The 18493-nt window shown below is 52.2% G+C and overlaps 1 protein-coding gene across 2 annotated transcripts; it reads left to right on the top strand.

Annotated features, from left to right (window-relative positions):
• The first annotated feature begins 3862 nt into the window (after window positions 1–3862).
• Lat2 (linker for activation of T cells family member 2) lies at window positions 3863–18226 on the top strand. 2 transcript variants are annotated; one of them, XR_005287166.1, is made up of 13 exons: window positions 3863–3979; window positions 9191–9313; window positions 10093–10132; window positions 11775–11818; window positions 11975–12035; window positions 12218–12249; window positions 12495–12530; window positions 12612–12642; window positions 13577–13632; window positions 14673–14732; window positions 14926–14993; window positions 15360–15464; window positions 17540–18226. XR_005287166.1 is itself a non-coding variant. In XM_038345749.1 (13 exons), exons 2-12 carry the CDS (start codon window positions 9217–9219, stop codon window positions 15440–15442), a joined length of 612 nt encoding a protein of 203 aa, XP_038201677.1. In that variant the 5' UTR covers window positions 3863–3979; window positions 9191–9216; the 3' UTR covers window positions 15443–15464; window positions 17540–18226. The 2 variants fall into 2 exon arrangements, 1 of the variants encoding a protein (XP_038201677.1); XM_038345749.1 differs by having other exon boundaries at window positions 14926–14997.
• Window positions 18227–18493: the final 267 nt, after the last annotated feature.

Raw genomic sequence — 18493 nt, 5'->3', positions numbered from 1 at the left:
ACTAGCTCTTGTAGAGCAGGTTGGCCTCTAACTCACAGATATCTGCCTGCCTCTGCCTCCCAAGTGCTGGGATTAAAGGTGCGTGCCACCACCGCCCAGCTTTGTGGTGCTTTACAATACTTTGTGACTTTTTGTCTACTTATGTATGTGGGTGGGTGTGCCTGCAGTGGCTAGAAGAGGGTGTTGGGTTTTTGTGTGTGTGTACACGCGCGTGCGCATCACGTGCACTCAGGGCTGGCAGAAGCCAAAGAGAGGAGCCAGCTTCCCTGGAACTGGAGTTGTGGGTGCTTGGGATTATCAAACCACCCCGTAGAAAAGCAGCCAGTGCTCTGCACTGAGTCACCTCTCTGGCCCTAAGATTTAGTTTGAGCATGAGCATTTTGCCTGAATGTGCGCTATGTGCCTGTGGAGTAGTCAGAAGAGTGCTGAATCTCTTGGAGCCGGAGTCACAGCTGGTTGTGAGCTCTCCTTTAAAGAGCAGCAGGGTTTTGTTTTACTTTTTTGCAGAGGTGATCCACAATATTGAAGACGGGACAGTGAGATGGCTTAGCAGATAAGGATACTGCTGTATGCCTGGCAACCTGAGTTCAATCCCCAGCACCCGTGTGGTTGAAAGAAACTGACTTTCACAAGTGTCCTCTGACTTCCTATGGTGTCTACACACACAAATGTAAACTTAACTTGGGAAATTAAAAAAAATGACTATAGCCAACTCAGTCCCTGCTTTATCTCTCACTGCATCCAAAGCTCTATAAAATGTCATACTCAAAAGCAACTGCTCTGTAAAATTGCTTTGTGTTCTTTTGGACCTTACAGAGTCTGGATTTCCTGGGAGATGCTATAATGAGTGATTAGCAGAGCAGTGACTGTCCCAGCTTGTCCTTCTGGAAGGAGGGAGAAGGAGACACCCAGAATACCACCAAGGGCCTTCTCATATATTGTACTAGTGAAATTAAGGATGGATTTATGCTTTTAAATCCAGCACTCAGGAGGCAGCAACAGGCGGTTCTCTGTAAGTTCAAGACCATCCTGGTTTACAAGAGTTAACCACTGTCCTTTCAGGACAGGCTCCAAAGCTACAGAGAAAGCCTGTCTCAAAAAAACAAAAATGAAAAATCAGGGCTAGGCAGTGGTTGCACACACCTTTCTTTAATCCCAGCACTTGGGAGGCAGAGGCAGGTGGGTCTCTTAAATTTGAGGCCTGCCTGGTCTACAGAGAGAGTCCCAGGACAGGCTCCAAATCTGCATAGAGAAACTGTGTCTCAAAAAACCAAAATTGGAAAATTAGGCCTGGGCAGTGGTCGCACATGCCTTTAATCCTAGCACTGAGACCAGCCTCATCTACAGAGAGTTCTAGGCAAGGCTCCAAAAAAGAAAAATGAAAAGTTAGAAAGGGCTTAGACATTATAGGAGTGTGCCTTCATACCTAACCTGTGCATTGTTGGGTACGGAACCTAGGCAAACATTTGCCAGCTGAGCAACGTTCCTAGCCCTCTCTGTTCCAGTTTGTGGTGTTTTCATCTTTGTGGGGGAGGAGTGTTAACTTTGTAGAACAGGCTGGCCTTGAACTCAGATCTGCCTGCCTCTAGGTGCTAGGATTAAAGGGGTCTGCCACCACCCTCTGGCTAATTATCCTTAGTTGTGTGTATGGGTGCCCTCAGAGGCTAGAAGACATGCCACTGGACATGGGATAAATGCTGAATTGTTACCAAAGTGTGGGGAAGAGGCCAGCCGTAATCACTAGCTCTTCCTGAGTCTCTGCTTCCCCACCTGACCCCATGGGAAAGGAAGCATTTTGAACTGTGTGTGCCAGGCACTATCTGACTGACACACATTCCCAGTGGTCCTAGGGTGTTGGAGATGGAGCCAACTCCTGAGCTGCCTGTGGGTCTCCAGCTAATGGGTCCTGTTACTTTACTTCACCACGTGGTGGCAGCAGTAGGCTCGGTGCAAAGACTGGAGGAAAAAAAAGACCCAGACCGCTAGGGCAGACCTTGGTTCTGAAACACTAAACTCATCAAGCAGATTTCAGGGTGGGACTGTCCTGCCTCAAGCCTTGATGTGACCAGCAGGTGGAACATCATGTTAGCCTTTTTCAAGTTGCAGGGTGCAGAGCTAGGCAGGTTGTTGTCCTTTGGGGCAGTGGTGCTTGGCCTCCTACTCAACTCCCTCCCTGAGCCACAGGCAATGACACTCCATATGGCATAGTCCATAAAGCTCTCAAAAGCCAGAGAATCCGAACTTGGCCCCAAACACTCATAGCGTCTCTGGGAACACACACTGGTCTCAGCACTGAGGACATGGAAACAGGCTCTCTGGGGTTTGCAGGACCAGTCAGCCTGGACTACTCAATAAGACCCAGGTCCGTGAGAGGAAAGCAAGGCGGAAACTGGGTGTGGTCCCGACACTCGGGAAGAAGCAGGTAGGTCTCCGAGTGAGTTCCCAGGCCAGTCAGGACTACATAGACATAAATACAGAGAAATAAACCACTAGGTAGTCTGGCAAGGTGGCTCAGTGGGTAAAGGTGCTTTCTACCAAGACTATCTGAGTTCTATCCCTGGGGCCCATTTGGTAAAATAACCAATTCCATGGTTGGCGGTGATGGCACACTCTGATCCCAGCACTTAGGAGGCTGAGGCAGGTGCATCTCTGAATTGGAGGCCAGCCTGGTCTACAGAGTGAGTTCCATGGCAGCCAGGGCTACGCAAAGAAACCTGTCTCTGGAGGGAAAAAAAAAGAAGTGGATGTTACCAAGACTGACTCCTGGCTTCCACATTCACACGCACCCCCACCTCCCTCACTGGCCTCCACCCTCACATGCACCCCCATCCCCCTCCCAGCAGACATACAGAGGCAGGATGGGTGTCTATCCAGCTGTTTCTGACACTATTCTTTCATTCCATCTGCTGTCTTTGTGCCATTCACCATGTCCCTTATCTTATTTGTCCTATGGGATTCTGCTGCTCTAGTCTCCTTGTCTGCCTGATCCCCACTCTGGGACGCTGGAGGGTGCTGAAGGGGCTCTGCATATCTATCTGGGTCTGTCTTTTGGGCCTCTCCTGATCTGTGTGGCGCTCGCTCTCTCTCTCTCTCTCTCTCTCTCTCTCTCTCTCTCTCTCTCTCTCTCTCTCTCTCTCTCTCTCTCTCTCTCTCTCTCTCCCTCCCTCCCTCCCCCTGTGTGTGTGTGTGTGTGCGCGAGCGCGCGCTGTGGGTCCCTCCTGCATGGCTCTCCTGTCCTCCCCACTTCTGTGTGTATGTGAACTCTGAGGTTGACATTGCTTCTCTTCTCCATGTTTCTTGGGACTTGTGTGAGTCCTGGGCTTTCTGTCTTTCTGTGCCTGTCTCTCACTTCCCATTTCTCCTGTGTCTGTTTCTGTTTCTTTTTTAAACCCCCGTCCCATGTGTGTGCTTTTGTGTACATGTATATCAGAGGACAGCTAGCAGGTATCAGTCCCCCACCCGTGTGTGTGTGTGTCAGAGGACAACTAGCAGGTGTCCGTCTGTCCTCTCCCACCATGTAGTTCCTGGTGCTAGAACTCAATGTCAGGCTTGGTGGCAAGTGCAGTTACCCAGTGAGCCACCTTGCTGGCCTGCCTTTATGTTTCTTTTTGGTTTTGTTTTTTAAGACAAGGTCTCACCATGTAGCAGCCCTGGCTGGGACTCACTATGTAGAACAGACGCCTCATACTCTCAGAGATCTGCCTGCTTCTGCCTCCCAGGAACAGGCATTTGAAGGCACACACCACCATGCCCCACTCCTCGCTTTCTATCTCTGTATCTTTCTCTGTCTCTGCCCCGCCCACTCTGTCACTAGCCAGTTGAGCAGTCCGGCTGAGGCGGATGTGCGCGGATGATTCAGTAGTGACAGGAAGCCAACCGCCTTGCCTGCTGCCCGCCAGAGTCTGTGGTGTTGGCATCAGCTTGGGCAGGTGTGCCGGCACAGGATGGGGTGGCCATGGTGAGGAACCCCCACTCTCAGGTAAGCATTTCCCAGGGGTGCCCAGCTGAGCAGTTGTTTTCTGCACTATACTAAAGACCCTTAGTAGCTATGGACTGAGCGGTGGCTGAGACACCTGATAGCTTCTGCCCTGGCCTGGTGCTGTGGCCCCTTAGGGACAGCCTGTTTCAGGGGCTCCAGATATCTACCTACCGATTATTTTCTTCCCAAACCCCCAGCCTGTGAGACCCCAGGAGGCCCCCAGGGTGGTTCTGGTATTACCAGTGACTGGGGAAGGCCAGCGCCAAAAACCAAGAGATAAACTTGGTTTCTCCCATCTGTAAAGGGTTAGCTAATGCCCCAGGCCTGTGGGTGAATCTGGGATGCTCTGGGGAACTGTGCCCAGGCCCTGTCTCAGCCAGGAGGAAGTTGCTGTCCCTCAAAATCCACCCAGTCCTGACCCAACTTCGTACCTGTTGATGGATAGCCCCTGTAGAGCTGGCGCGCTCTTTGTCCGGCTCTGTGAATAGGTAGCCCGGGTTGGCCAAGTTCTTCCAGCCAGTCTCCACCACTACCACTGACCTGGAAAAGGGCCCGCCAGACCTCTGCACATGGCCATACCCACAAACACACATGTACAACTCACCTGGCCATCTGGCCTTCAATAGCTTTTTCAGAGCCCTCTCTCCAGCTATTGAAGCCCCAGATACTTGGTCCAGCTGGGTGGGGATTGTGGTACACTCCTGTAATCACAGCCCTAGGGATGCTAAGGAGGGAGGACGGTGAGTTCAAGGCCAGCCAGTACTCTAGTGAGACCTTGTCTCAGAGGAACAAACCACAGACATTCAGCCAAGACTACAGGCCCCAGAGTAGCTCATGAATACAGCTACAGCCATCCCAGGTCTGTGTGATTGGTTGCAATCCTCAGCTAAGCCAACCCTTGTGGCCTCTGTTCCCTGAAGGGTGAGCCATGGGCAGAGCTATCACTAAGGACCGTTGAGCCTGGAGGCTCCGAGGTTACAGAGACCAGCCCTGTGCAAACCTTGTTCATATGAAAACTGCCCACTTCCCTTTGAGCTATTTTGGCCCACAGAGCCACAGGGCTGTGGCAGTCCCCAACACACCCACAGCCAGCTCTGCTTGGCCCCTTGGGGCCTTGTGTGACTGCAGTGCCCCTCCTGCAGCCCCAAACTGTTGTCCCCTCCACCCTGCTGACATCCCGGGTAGAGAGTGCGCATGAGCGCATGGAATGGAGGGAACTCACAGGGCCCACTCTGGATTTCCGTCACTGTGCCTCTTTTACTGTTTCTTTGTGGCACAGCATGTACCTCTCTGAGCCTCCCGTTTGCTCCCTAGGAAGAAAACAGTTGGGCTCAGACCAATTCCCAACTGAGAAGCAGGTCCCAGACCCTGTTCAGGAAGTGCCCCACGCGCTCACACCTGTTCTTTTTGTTTTGTTTCTCATTTTAATGCATTTTTAATTACTGGATGGGTGGATGGATAGACGCGTGCTACGGTGTAGGTCAGAGAACAGCTTGCAGGAATGAGGTCTCATCACCATGTGGGTCCTAGAAATCAAGCTCGGACTCGGAGGAAAGCACCGTTTTACCCAAGCTAGCTCACCAGCCTCCACTCCGCATTTTCCTTACCATGTACTAATTATGCATAATAATAGGCTTATGGCATTTCCATACATGTAAAGGATGCATCTTGACTATATTCACCGCCGGTCACCTCTCTTGTCCACCCCATTCCCATTGGTTGCTTGCCCTCTTCCCAACCAACCCCCTTCTGATATCATGGTCTTCCAGCGTGGTGGGGTCTGGTGGTAGCCCAGTGAGTTCCATTAGGTTTGCTTTCAGGATGTGAGGGGTTAACCTACAGGAGCGTGGGCACATTACCGTGAGGAACTTCTCTCCTCCAGCAACCTTTTTAGTTAAAATTTAAAACATTCATGTAAGTTGGCACATGATGGTGCCCGCTATAATCTCAGCCCTTGGGAGGCAGAGGCAGGCCAGTCTCTTTGAGTTCCAGGCCAGCCTGGACTATACACAGTGAGTTTCAGACCAGCCAGGGCTTCATACAGTGACTTCCTGTCTCAAAGACAAAATGTATGTGTGTGAGTGTTTTGCTTGCACGTACATGTATATACCACATGCCTGGTGCCCACAAAGACAGGGTGAGGGTTGGGTACCCCTGGAACTGGAGTTATAGATGGTTGCGAGCTGCCATTTGGATGTTGAGAATGAAACCCAGGTCTGTTATGCTCTTGGCCTCTGAATACCCTGAAGTTACCTCTTGAATACCCTGGCCCTGCGCTTTTTGTTTTGTTTTTTTCCCCCAATACTGGGAGTGGACCCTCAAGCCTTGCCCATGCTATTTAAACATGGGCATATCCCTCACTGGGTGGTTCTAGACAGGTACTCTACTGTTGAGCCACACCCCCAACCTCATGCTAGTAGATTCTAGGCAGTTGTTGTACCACTAAGCCACACCCCTAGGCCATCACCTGGACATTCTAAGCAAATGTCCTACCATGCCCCCAGCCCTCAAGTGGACTTGAACTTGCAATATGGCCCAAGTTGACCTTAGATTTTGCAATACTCCTGCCATGGCCTCCTCAGCATCTAGGAGAGCTAGCCTGTTCCTCTAGGCCTGGCATATCTGCTTCATTAGACCCTCACAAGGTCTAGTCCCTAAGACCTCAATGGGGTCAGTGGAGGGCATCCAGGTCTGTGCCTCTCAACATCACCAGCTAGGATACTACATCCCCTCAGTCTTTGCACTGACAGTCCCTTCTCATGACACATGGCCACAACTGTGACTATGACAAGAATCTAGGTGGAAACAACCCACATGACTGACCCTGCTCTACAGTCATCATCTCCATGACAGGCCTCATGTGACATGTGCAGAGGCCACACGTCATTTCCCTGGGTGGCTTTAGCATAGAGGTGACCTGAGCCACACCACCCCAGGGCTGAGGACTTCTGGAGTCTTGCTCATCCCTGGACAACAGGCCTAGAAGCCAGTTGGCTCTCTGGTAGCCAAAGCTTCTTGGACAGAGGATGGTCCTCCTTCCAAAGGAGGAAACAGAAGCCAGCAGGCCAGCTCCTGGGACCGTGAATGCCAAGCCAAAAATACGGGCTTGCTCTTGGGGTCCCAAGTGGACCGAGGTGAGCAACTGCTGAGTTATAGGGAGCCTTGCTTGTGCTATGTCCAAGTCTCCTCATCCTCTTTTTTTTTCCTTGAGACAGTGTCTTGTAGCCCAAGCTGGCCACTAGTAGCCAAGGATGACCTTGAACTCCTGAGCTTCTGCCTCTGCTTCCCAAGTGCTGGGTTACAGGCATATAGGAGCAAGACACCATGCTCCAATTCTCTATTCTCCCCACCCTCCCGCTATTCTTTCATATTTTCCCCCCTCTGCCTCCTCTCTGTCTCCCCAGTCCGCGCGCGTGTGTGTGTACATCTCTCCTTTTTTATAAAAAAATTGTAGATAGGGTTGTGCTTTGTACCCAGAATTAGCCTTGATCTCCCAGTCCTCCTGGCTCTCTTTCTTTCTTTCTTTCTTTCTTTCTTTCTTTCTTTCTTTCTTTCTTTCTCTTCCTTCCTTCCTTCCTTGTTTATTTTGTTTTTTAAGATAGGGTTTCTCTGTGTAGCTTTGGAGCTTGTATGACTGTCCTGGAACTCTCTGTAAGCCAGGCTGGCCTTGAACTCACAGAGATCCGTCTGCTTCTTCCTCCCGAGTGCTGGGATTAAAGGCATGTGCCACTAACCACCCAGATTTTTTTTTAAGATTTATATATGAGTGCTCTATCTACATGGACGCCCTTATGCCAGAAGAGGTATCATATCCCACTAGAGATGGTTGTGAGCTACCACGTGATTGCTGGGAATTGAACTCAGGTCCTCTGGAAAAACAACCAGTGTTCTTAACCAATCACTGAGCCATTTCTCTAACTCCCCTGGTTCTGTTTCCTGTAGTGATAAAATTACTGGGATTTGCCATATGCTCAGTTTATGTCTCTTTGGTAGACAAAGTCAATGTTCTAACCAAAGGCCACACCCAGACCCTCACTGGGGGATTCTAGGCAGGGGCTCTACCACTGAGCCACATCTTCTCTAGCTGGAAGTAGGACCGAGTGCAGACAGAGCAGCCACTTTTTTACCATTGCTCCACATGCCCCTGACTGGCTCCCTCAATTGGGTCCCTTGCCCATGCTCGGAGCTGAGTCTCTTCCGTACTTGTGTTAGCTGGTTTCATAAGCCCATTAGGGATGGCTGTATTCTACCCACTCCCCAGACCATGTAGGGCTTCACCAAGGCTGGGACAGCCACTGCCTTCGCGTGGCCCTGGGCTGACTGGGAGTTCACAGCCTCCTTACTGCAGACATCTCCCCCACAGCCCCACCTCCCCCTTTCTCTCACTCTACAGGTCCTCAAATCCTGTCCCTCAGCTGAGCACCCATCCCTGAACTATACTGTCTCAGGGTACCCTCCTCTGAGAGGCATCCTCTAGCTCCCACACTACAGGCAGAATCTGGGTTGGTTCGTTTTTCTGAAACAGGGTTTCTCTGTGTAGCCCCAACTGTCCTGGAACTCACTCCATAGACCAGGCTGGCCTCCAACTCAGAGCTCCGCCCGCCTCTGCCTCCCGAGTGCTGGGATTAAAGGCGTGCGTGCGTCCGTGCGTGCACTCTTAAGTGCTGAGCCATCTCTCCCGCCCCACCGCCTTATTTTTGTTTTGTTTCTGACACAGGGTTTTAGTCTTTAGCCCAGGCTAACCAGAAACGCACTACGTTGTATCAGGCTGGCTTGAGGCTACAGGCAATCCTCCTGCTTCGGCTTCCAGCATTGCTGGGATGGCAGGTGCGAGCCCTTGTGCCAGGTCCAGGACTGAGCCTTATGTTCAACTCCTCCCTCCATACAGCCCCTGGGGCCGGGTCCCAGTCTCGGCTTCTCCAGCTGTGAATTACGGAGCCTGTCTCTCAGGGCCAGAGGATTGGGAATGAGTGCTTAGGCTTGTCCACAGTTTCTTAGTGCTGCCCAGTGATCTCAGAACCTTCTAGTACACATGGTCTGGTAGTCAGTGTGTTGGTTAGGGTCACATAGGAGAGAGACATGGTTGGTCAATCCTGGAGTAAGGACGGCCATAACGTTGTTGGAGCCAAGAACCAGAGAGATCAGGAGCTGAGGCCATGGGGTAGGTAGGGCAGCAGCTGGGAACCCCTGGCTCACAGATCTCCAATGCAGCTTTGCAGCCCCCTCCCCAAGCCGACATGAGTGACAAGTTGGAGCTGCTGTGGCCGTTGTCAGTACCAATGCTGCTGCTGTTGGGGGCCACAGCCTGGCTGTGTGCCCGCTGCTCCCGCCCAGGTAAGTGTCACACGGGCAGGGAATGATGGGAGTACCATGGAGAGTCTGTCCCAGAGGCCTCTGGGGCTGGACCTGGCTGTCATGGAAGGGACAGAAGGATGAGCACCCAGGAACCAGGTGCTGGCCCCTACCCAGCCCCTGAAGACACTGGGTGTGGGTGAAGACGGGTTCTATTGGACCAGGGCGGTCACTTAGGCCAGGAGTTGCTCTGGAGAAGAGAAGGGAGGCTGGCTACCTGTGGCACCCTCTATTTCAAACTGTCCTCCCCTCACAAAAGGGATTAAGTATTTTTCCTTCCTTCCCTCCCTCCCTTCTTCCTTCTTCTCCTTCCCTCCCTCCTTCCTACCCCCCTGCTCCAACCTTCTTCCTGCCTCTCTTCCTCCTTCCTTCCTCTCCCTCTCTCCCTCCTTTCTTCTGTCTTCCCTGTTTTTTCTTCCTCCAACCTTCCTTCCTTCCTTTCTTCCTTCCTTCCTTCCTTCCTTCCTTCCTTCCTTCCTTCCTTCCTTCCCTCCTTCCTTCGTCTTAATTCTTTCTCTTTCACAGTTAGCTCAAGCTAGCCTCAAATTGTTTCTATCCTCCTGCCTCTGCTTCCTAAGTGTTGGGATCATAGGCATGTGTCACCACACCCGACTGATATGAACCATCTCAATGACAGGCAGCCACAAGGGACTTTGCCAAGGGCCTAGTGGAATTACAAAGAGGGGGGGGTCAGCCCTCAGCTTCCCCCACCACACATTCCAAGTTCAGGGGCACTTCCTATGTCATTTCTGTTCTTGCAGGGGTGAAGAGAAATGAGAAAATCTACGAGCAGAGGAACCAGTGAGTTGTCCCAGCTTGGTGTATTTGGGGATCCCCTCAGGGGCCCAGTTTCTGCCCTCACTCATGCCTGTTCTATGGCAGGCTCCAGTGGGTGCTTAGCATTCATTGGAGGAAAGAATCCAGGGCTATCTGAGGGAATGTGCCAGCACAGGGTGTGGTTGCAGGGAAGAAGCCTGGACACCAGGCAGAATGGGAGCAGAATCTAAAAACCACTTGAGAGGCACCTCCTGTCACCCCAGATACCCCAGAGCCTGCCTGGGCCACAGAGGGAGTTCAAGGCCAGCCTGGCAACTCAACAAAACCTTGCCTCAAAATTTGTGTAGGGACAGCAAGTAAAAGTGACTGATGCCAAAGTCTGGTGACTTGAGTTTGATCCCTGGAACCTATGGTAGAAGAAGACTAAGGATTCCCCAAAATGTCCTCTGGTCTCCATCTGCTTACTACACCACACACACACACACACACACACACATACACACACATGCACACACACGCACATACACACACGCACGCACACACACATGTACACACACATACACACACACACACACACCACCACCACCACCACCACCAATAATAATAAATACAAATAAACTTTTTTAAAGTTGAAAAGCAGGGCTGGAGAGATGGCTCAGTGGTTAAGAGCAGTGGATTTGATCCCCAACACCCACATAATGGCTCACAGTCTGTAACTTGGGCTCCAGGAGATCCAATGCCCTCTTCTAACCTCCTCAGGCACCAGGCATGCATGTGGTGGACAGACAAACACGTGGAAAAAATACCCAGTAAAATACCCATGCATATTAAAAAAAATAAAAGAACTTTAAAGTGTGTAGGGGGTGGGGAAGAGATTGTGACTCAGCTGTAGAGCATGTACCTAGAGTCCCCAGAGAAGGGCTGAGTGGCTCAGTGGTGCTTGCTGAGTATGCTCAGGGTCCTGAGTTCAATGCCCAACATAAAATAAAAAGGCAAGGGGCAGGCGCAGTCGTATATCCCTTTCATCTCAGCACTCAGGAAGCAGAGGCAGGCACATCTCTGTGTTCTGAGCTAATCTGGTCTATATAGTCCACAGAGTTCCAGGACAGTAAGGCCTACAGAATGAGACCACATCGCAAAACAGAAAAAAAGACGAGAGGGGAGGGGAACTGACTGACCACACTCTCCCGGTCTCTGCTGCATGCACATACACTTCCTATACTCGCAGCACAGGCTTCACGTGCACACCCCAACAGGCACTGTCACGCACACACACACACACACACACACACACACACACACACACTCACACACACTTCCTCATTTCCTTTTGCAACTGAAAAACCGCAGAGATTTGAAAACAAAATCTTCCATCTCTGACCACCATGGGCCATGGTAAAGCTTACGTGTTTATTTTTCTGTCTTTGAGACAGGGGCTTACTCTGTAGCACTGGCTAGCATAGAACTTGCTCTGTAGCCCAGGCTGGCCTCAAATTCACATTGATCTTCCTGACTTTAGTGCTGGGAATCCAGCGGCAGGCATCCAGTCACCTTCCCAGGCTCCGCTCCTCCCCCTTCTCTGTGTTCCTCGTCCTCTGTCCTCTCTCTGTGTTCCTGGGCTGGGGCATGTCAAGGCCCCGCTCAGCACACCTTTGTGTATTTGCAGGCAAGAAAATGAACAGAGCTTTACCCTGGCTCAGACCTACTCCCGTGAGTCCCTGCTGCTTCCTGGGTTTGGTTTGGGGCTTGGACTTCCCAAATCAAGGTCCCTCTGTGTCCCTTGCCCTGAGGCCAGCCTGATGTAGTGGGCAAAGGCTCAGCTGGGTGAGTGCCTACCTATACCCTGTTCCTGCTTCCCTCTTAAAGTGGCCAGACCAGTGTGGCCAGGACCCCTGAGGGACACAGCTTTGGATAAGCCATCTGAAAGGTAGGGAGACATTCCGCAGTGCATAGTCCTCCCAGGGACCCCCACCTGGCACAGCCAAGCCCAACCCAAGCCAAGCCTTGTCCCCAAGCTGCAGAACTGTCTCAGTCCTGGCCTGTGGGGGCCCAGGGGACCGTCACCTCCCCAGGGTGCCACCTCAGCCCTCCCTTGCCCCATCCTTGCAGGAAGAACAAGCTGCTGTTCTCTCACCTCGAAGGTGAGTGAGTGACACCAGACAGGGCTGAGCCTGGTTGGGGATGGGACAGTGGGACAAGTACTGGCCTTTTAGGGAGGGCTGAGCCTGGGGTTGATGGAGGGGCCTGAATAGATAAGGCACATGCTTATAACAGACTGCGCACAAAGCTATGACCATCCAAAACCCCTAGTCCCTTGCTTGGGCTGCAGAGCCTGGGTTGGGCTGGGGCGGGACCTGGAGGGAAGACAGCTCAGCCTTTCTTCCAGGTCCTGAGTCCCTTAGGTACCAGAACTTCTACAAAGGTGGGTAGCTCTGCGGGGAGGGCATGGGCCACAGCCCGGGAGCTTAGCCCGTCTTTAACTCTTCTATCTGGCCTTTTCCAGGCAGCAGCCACGAGCCTGATGCGACCTATGTGTAAGTGGCCCTCATCCAAGCCTGCTCTCTGTACACCCCCGAATTTCTCATCCCAAGCATCTCTATCTATGAGTTATTTAGTGAAGGTACATCTCTGGGAATAGCCTTTCAATCTAGTGACCATGGCCGCTCAAAGGAGGAGCATCTGGTAAGGGTGGGCAGCCGTCCTGCCATCTGGCGAAAGGCGAGTTACAAAGCAGTCAAGGTGGGCTACCTGTCAAGATGTGATTCCCTCCCTCCAAAAAAGGGGTGGGGTCCAGTTTGTAGCATCCGGGTTCCATCGCCAGCACTGCGATGGATGTGTAAAACTGATGTGGTGGCTCTTGCTGTAATCCCAGCACAGGGGAAGGAGGTCATCCTGGTCAAACGAGTTTGAGATCAGTCTGGGACAATAGTGGGGGGGGGGGGATGGACAGGTGGCAGCCAGCTAGCTCAACCACTGAAGGCATTTACTTCACAAGCCCGACAACCCGATTTCCACCCGCCTCCCCCATCTCCCCACCACCCTGGGGACCCACATGGTAAAAGGAGAGAACTGGATCTAAATGTAAACTTAGAAAGGGGGAAGGGAGGAGAGAGATAGATGCATAGATAGACGGAGGGGGGCATAGTGGGGTACAGGTCTATCCTCCCAGCCATCCCAGTACTTGGGGGGCTAAGGCAGAAGGATCTGATTCAAGGCCACCCCCAAAAAGAAATGACCCCTAATAGGGTCTCCTCATGTCATAAATGGGGAGAATTTTGACCCCGGGATGGGTGGATAGGGACTTGTTGAAGGTGTCCTAGCCAGGCTGACAGTCCCTTAGCCCCAGGGTAGGCAGGGGCTCTGGGAAACATCCACAGTGAATGGGAGGAGCGACCCCCTCATGGCCCTTCCTGATGGCCCCCTCCTGACAGGCCTGCTCAGCAACCTGCACTCTGTTTTCTTGTCCAGAGATCCCATCTCCACAGACTACTACAACTGGGGATGTTCGCAGAAGCCCCCAGAAGGTAAGGTGGAGGCTGGGGTGGGGAGGATGCAGAGGAGGAGGCAGCTCCTAGGTCAGGATGGGTCTGCAGAGCTGTGGAGAGGTGAAGGGAGGAGGAGGACATGCTACAGGCCGGCCGAGGTGGGTAGGGCGGAAGGAAGCTGGTCAGCACATGCAGGGGATGGGGACAGAGCGCAGAGAGCAAGGGTCAGGACAGGAAGCAGAAGTGGAGCCGTGGGTGGGAGTATCTGAGCTCACTTCTCAGCTGGGGCTGGGCAGACACAGATGGGCACTGATGACAGATAAGCCCAGGCGGGCATGGAGGATGCCGGAGCCTTTGGTCATGGTCACTTCTGCTTTTCAGAGAGCAAGGGCAGGGGTGGGGATGGGGGACAGAGCCTATGGAGAAGAGCCAGGCTCTGGGCGGGGTCCTCACCTGACTCTGTAGCGGGTCCTGGCAGTCTATGGAGGGGTCCTCTTCTTCCCCCCACTCTCTGCCACTTTCTTCTCCTCTTCCTCTTCTATTTTTTAAACATCTTTAAGAAAATAATTTGTTTATTGCGTGGGTGTGGGGACACACATGTGGCAGTCTTAGGACGTCCTGTGGGAATCGATGCTAACCTTTAACCATGTGGGTCCTGGGGAAGGAGCTCAGCAAGTGCCTTTGCTTGAACTTTATTCTGTGAGAAAGGTCTCCTGCCAGGAGTGGTGGCACAGGCCTTTAATCCCAGCGCTCAGATCTCTGTGAGTTCGAGGGCAGCCCAGTTTCCACTGCAAGTTCCAAGACAAGCAGGGCTACACAGGGGGACATTGTCTCAAAACAAAACAAGACCAACAAGACCAACAAGAACAAACAACACACACATCTGCACCAGCAGACACACAGAACAAACAACAACACCCCCACACACACCGCAAAATCTGGTCTAAGAGAATGCAAAAGACCCTGAAGCCCAGGGGGAGAGCTTGGTGGGCCTGTGGGGGCAGCAGAAGCCGGAAGGGACATGGGGCTTGTAGGTAGGGTCCACCAGCAGACCCCTGCCAGCTGTCTTCTGTTGACAGAGGATGACTCCAACTCCTATGAGAATGTGCTCATCTGCAAGCCCAGCGCCCCGGACTCTGGTAAGGTGGTCTACCCCAAGAAAGGCAGGGCAGGGGCCGGCAGCCCGACCTAGGCTCACCCTCATGAATAAGAAGAATGCAGCCCTTGCCTGCATTCTCCACTGTCTCTGCTACTTTTGGGTCAAGTCCACCCAAAGGAGGAGCTGGCCCCTGGCTCCCTGGACCTACTCAGTGTCCCCATCCCTTCCCTCAGGTGGCGAGGACGCCGAGGATTACCAGAACTCGCTATCCATCCGAGAGTGGAAAGAATCCAGGAGGACAGTGGGTCTGTCCCCCGTGGGCAGAGGCCACCACAAGTGCGGGCTGGGGTGGTGGTGGTGGGATCCACTCCAGCAGGCAGCAAGAGGGTTGGCCTGGGTGGGCTCCCCTCCAGCCAATTAGGCTGGCTTCACAGTGGAGCCTCCATTGTACCCAAGGCCACAGAACTCCCCTTGGCAGCAGCTCGGCCTCCAGAGCTAGTCACCCAGTCTTCAAGCAGGAGAATTTCTGAAAACACAGCAGGGACAGGCCAATAGCAAGAGTCCTGTGCAACATGACACCTCCTCGCGGGGTCTTGAGCACGCCGGCTGGGGACCAGCAGTGGTTGGTGTCTGTGAACTGTGAACAACCACCGGTCCTGGTCCATAGGTGCACCGGTGTCCCTATCAGGGAGCCCAGATGAGGAGCCAGATTACGTGAACGGGGATGTGGCTGCTGCCGAGAACATCTAGGGGAGAATCAATCAGAAGGAAGGTACCGTACCCTCTCGCTGCTCAGAGACTGAAGGGCCCAAGTCAAGGAGGGCCCTGTGCTGGGAGGAGCCTCGAACTCATGACTAACCCCCTGAGTGCTCATCAGCTATTATGATCAGAAGGGAGATGTTTACTGAAGTCCACCCGTCCACTTCCTGTGGGACTGGGGGACCCAGAAGAGTTAGGGTCACTCAGGTGATAGGAGGAAGCACACACATGGTCGGGGCACTGGCGATGCCTAGCAGAGCTGTCTCAGGGGTAGAGCACATGCCCTCCAGTGCACCCGTGGGGATGGAGGCGTGGCTCAGCAGCAGAGTGAATGCCTGGTATGTGAAGTCCTGGGTTCTATCTTCAGCATAGAAATTTTTTTTGTTTGTTTGTTTTCAAGACAAGGTTTTCCAGTAGCTATGCAATCAGTCCTGGAACTCTGTAGACCAGGCTGGCCTCAAACTCACAGAGATCTATCTGCCTTTGCCTCCCAATTAAAGGCGTGCACCACCACTGCCCAGCTCAGAGATCTGGTCTTAAATAATGGAAAGGAAACGAGAGATGGCTCAGTATAAGCATAGGATGTGAGTTCGGATCCCCAGCACACACCCATCACCTGGTGCTGGGGAGGCAGATCTCAGGGCTCACTGACCAGCCAGCCCAGCAAAAACAATGAGCTCTAGAGGGATAATGGTACAGGAAGATATTCAAAGTTGACTTCTGGCCTCCCTGTGGACATGCACCTGTACACACAGGTACACATATCACACGCACACGCATCACACCCACACACGCGCACACACATACACACACACACACACACACACGAATAGATAAAAGGAAAGACACAAAAAGAAAATAGGAGGCCGGGCCGTGGTGGCACACGCCTTTAATCCCAGCACTCGGAAGCCGGGGGAAGGGGAATCCCTGTGAGTTCGAGGCCAGCCTGGTCTACAAGAGCTAGTTCCAGGACAGCTAGGACTGTTACATAGGGAAACCCTGTCTCGAAAAACAAAAAACAACAACAAAAAAAAAAGAAAGAAAATAGGAATCAGATAAACAATAAAACAGATAAGAAAATTCAGTATACCAGACATGGTGGTATGCACCTTTGATCCCAGCACTCAGAAGACAGGCAGGCAGATCTCTTGAGTTCCAGGCCATCCTGGTCTACAGAGTAAAACCCTGTCTCAAAAAATCCCAAAACCAAAAATGTAATATGTTCCCTGATAAGAAGCCTTAGTGATAAACAACTAGGGGAACGGGGTTGTAATTTGAGATGGGGTGGTGGAGACTAGGATTCTCTTCCTCCTCATTGGGAAGGACATCCCGGAACAGCCGTAGGGAGGTGGCAGAAGCAAGATGCCGTCTTTAGCAGAGGGCATGGGAGAGGTTGGAGGTCAGCCAGCGCCGGCATTGGATTTATTGACGGACGAGAGAGACAGTGGATCTGGGTCTTGCTCCCTTCTCCCTCCTACCTTCCACCACACTTGGCAAGCTTGCTTGCTTGCTTGCTTTTCTTCTTTCTTTCTTCCCTCCCCCCCTCCCCGCCCTCCCTCCCTCCCTCCCTCTCTCTCTCTCTCTCTCTTAAAGATTTATTTATTTAGAATAGTGTTCTGCCTGCGGGCCAGGAAAGGGCACCAGTTCTCATCATAGATAGTTATGAGCCACCGTGTAGTTGCTGGGAATTGAACTCAGGACCTTAGGAAGAACAGCCAGTGCTCTTAACCGCTGAGCCATCTCTCCAGCCCCCTGGCAAACTTTCCTTTATATTTTGTTGAGATAGGCTCTTTTCTTTTTTTCTTCTTTCTTTTTTTTTTCCAAGACAGGGTTTCTCTGTAGCTTTGGAGCCTGTCCTGGAACTAGCTCTTGTAGACCAGGCTGGCCTCAAACTCACAAAGATCTGCCTGCCTCTGCCTCCCGAGTGCTGGGATGAAAGGCGTGAGCCATCACTGCCCAGCCATGCCTGTCTTTTTATATGGGTTCTGGAAATTGAATTCAGGTCCTCACGCTTATGTAAGAAGTACTTTACTGACTGAGACACCTCTCCAGGTGCCAGCCTTTGCCTCCTCTCTTCTCTCTTGAAAGGCCCGAGGGAATCATGATTTGAAGCATTCATTGCCTGCTGAAGCCTGTTTCCCAGGAATGCTCAAGCTTCAGACCTGGCTGTGGCTCTTCTTGGGAGTCGTTCCAGAACACCCTGACCCACAGCCTGGGAGACACTTGGACTCACCAGGGCTGCAACCTCCAAGCAATGCCCTGGACTTCTCTGGGGGCAAAGCAGGTGCCTGGGGACATTGGCTGTGCTAAGTGGAAGCCAGGACCTGAGGCAAGCTGCGTCCCCAGTACATCTAAAACTTGGCACAACAAAATCACTCACGCTGGTCTCAAGCTTGCAATCCTCCAGCCTCAGCCCTAGTGCTGGGATCACAGGGTTTATCACTACCTTGTATCTTTTTTCCTTGTTTGAACCTCAGATTGCTTATGAATGTTGGTTTCTGGTCATGTTACCTGTTTCTGTGGTTAACTGCTATTGTTGGAGCCATACTTACTATTGTCAATGTCAGGGGGACTTCCTGTCTTTCAGAAAGCATTACATGAACTAACTTTTAACAGATGAATGGGGTGTAGGGTAACCTTGGATCTTCTTGTTCTCTTAGTGGGCTCCAATTTGCTCAGATTTATCACCCATTCCTGCAGGGACCTTGTGGGTCAGTGATAGGGACACAAAACTGGTCCTCACCAACCATCAATAAACCCAGAGTTCAAGAGCAGGCCCTGCCACACCTGTCTTTGTCTGTCGTGTCCACAGGGCCGAGCAGCTCCCTCTGTAGCTCTCCATTCTTGGTTTTTGTTTTTTGAAGATAGTCACACTGGGTAGTCATGGCTGGCCGGGAACTTGCTATATAAATCAGGCTGGCCTTAAGATTCATCTGATTCCGCTTCCTGGGTACTGGAACTAAAGGCAGCAGCACGCCTAGCCTGCAGTTTGAGAACACTGTGGGTATATCACATGTGGGTGACAGTTGCACTCTGAAGGAA

Source organism: Arvicola amphibius, chromosome 10, assembly GCF_903992535.2.
Source record: "Arvicola amphibius chromosome 10, mArvAmp1.2, whole genome shotgun sequence".
Classification (NCBI taxonomy): domain Eukaryota; kingdom Metazoa; phylum Chordata; class Mammalia; order Rodentia; family Cricetidae; genus Arvicola; species Arvicola amphibius.
The sequence above is the reverse complement of the archived record's forward strand: the minus strand, read 5'-3'. Positions and strand labels throughout refer to the sequence as shown.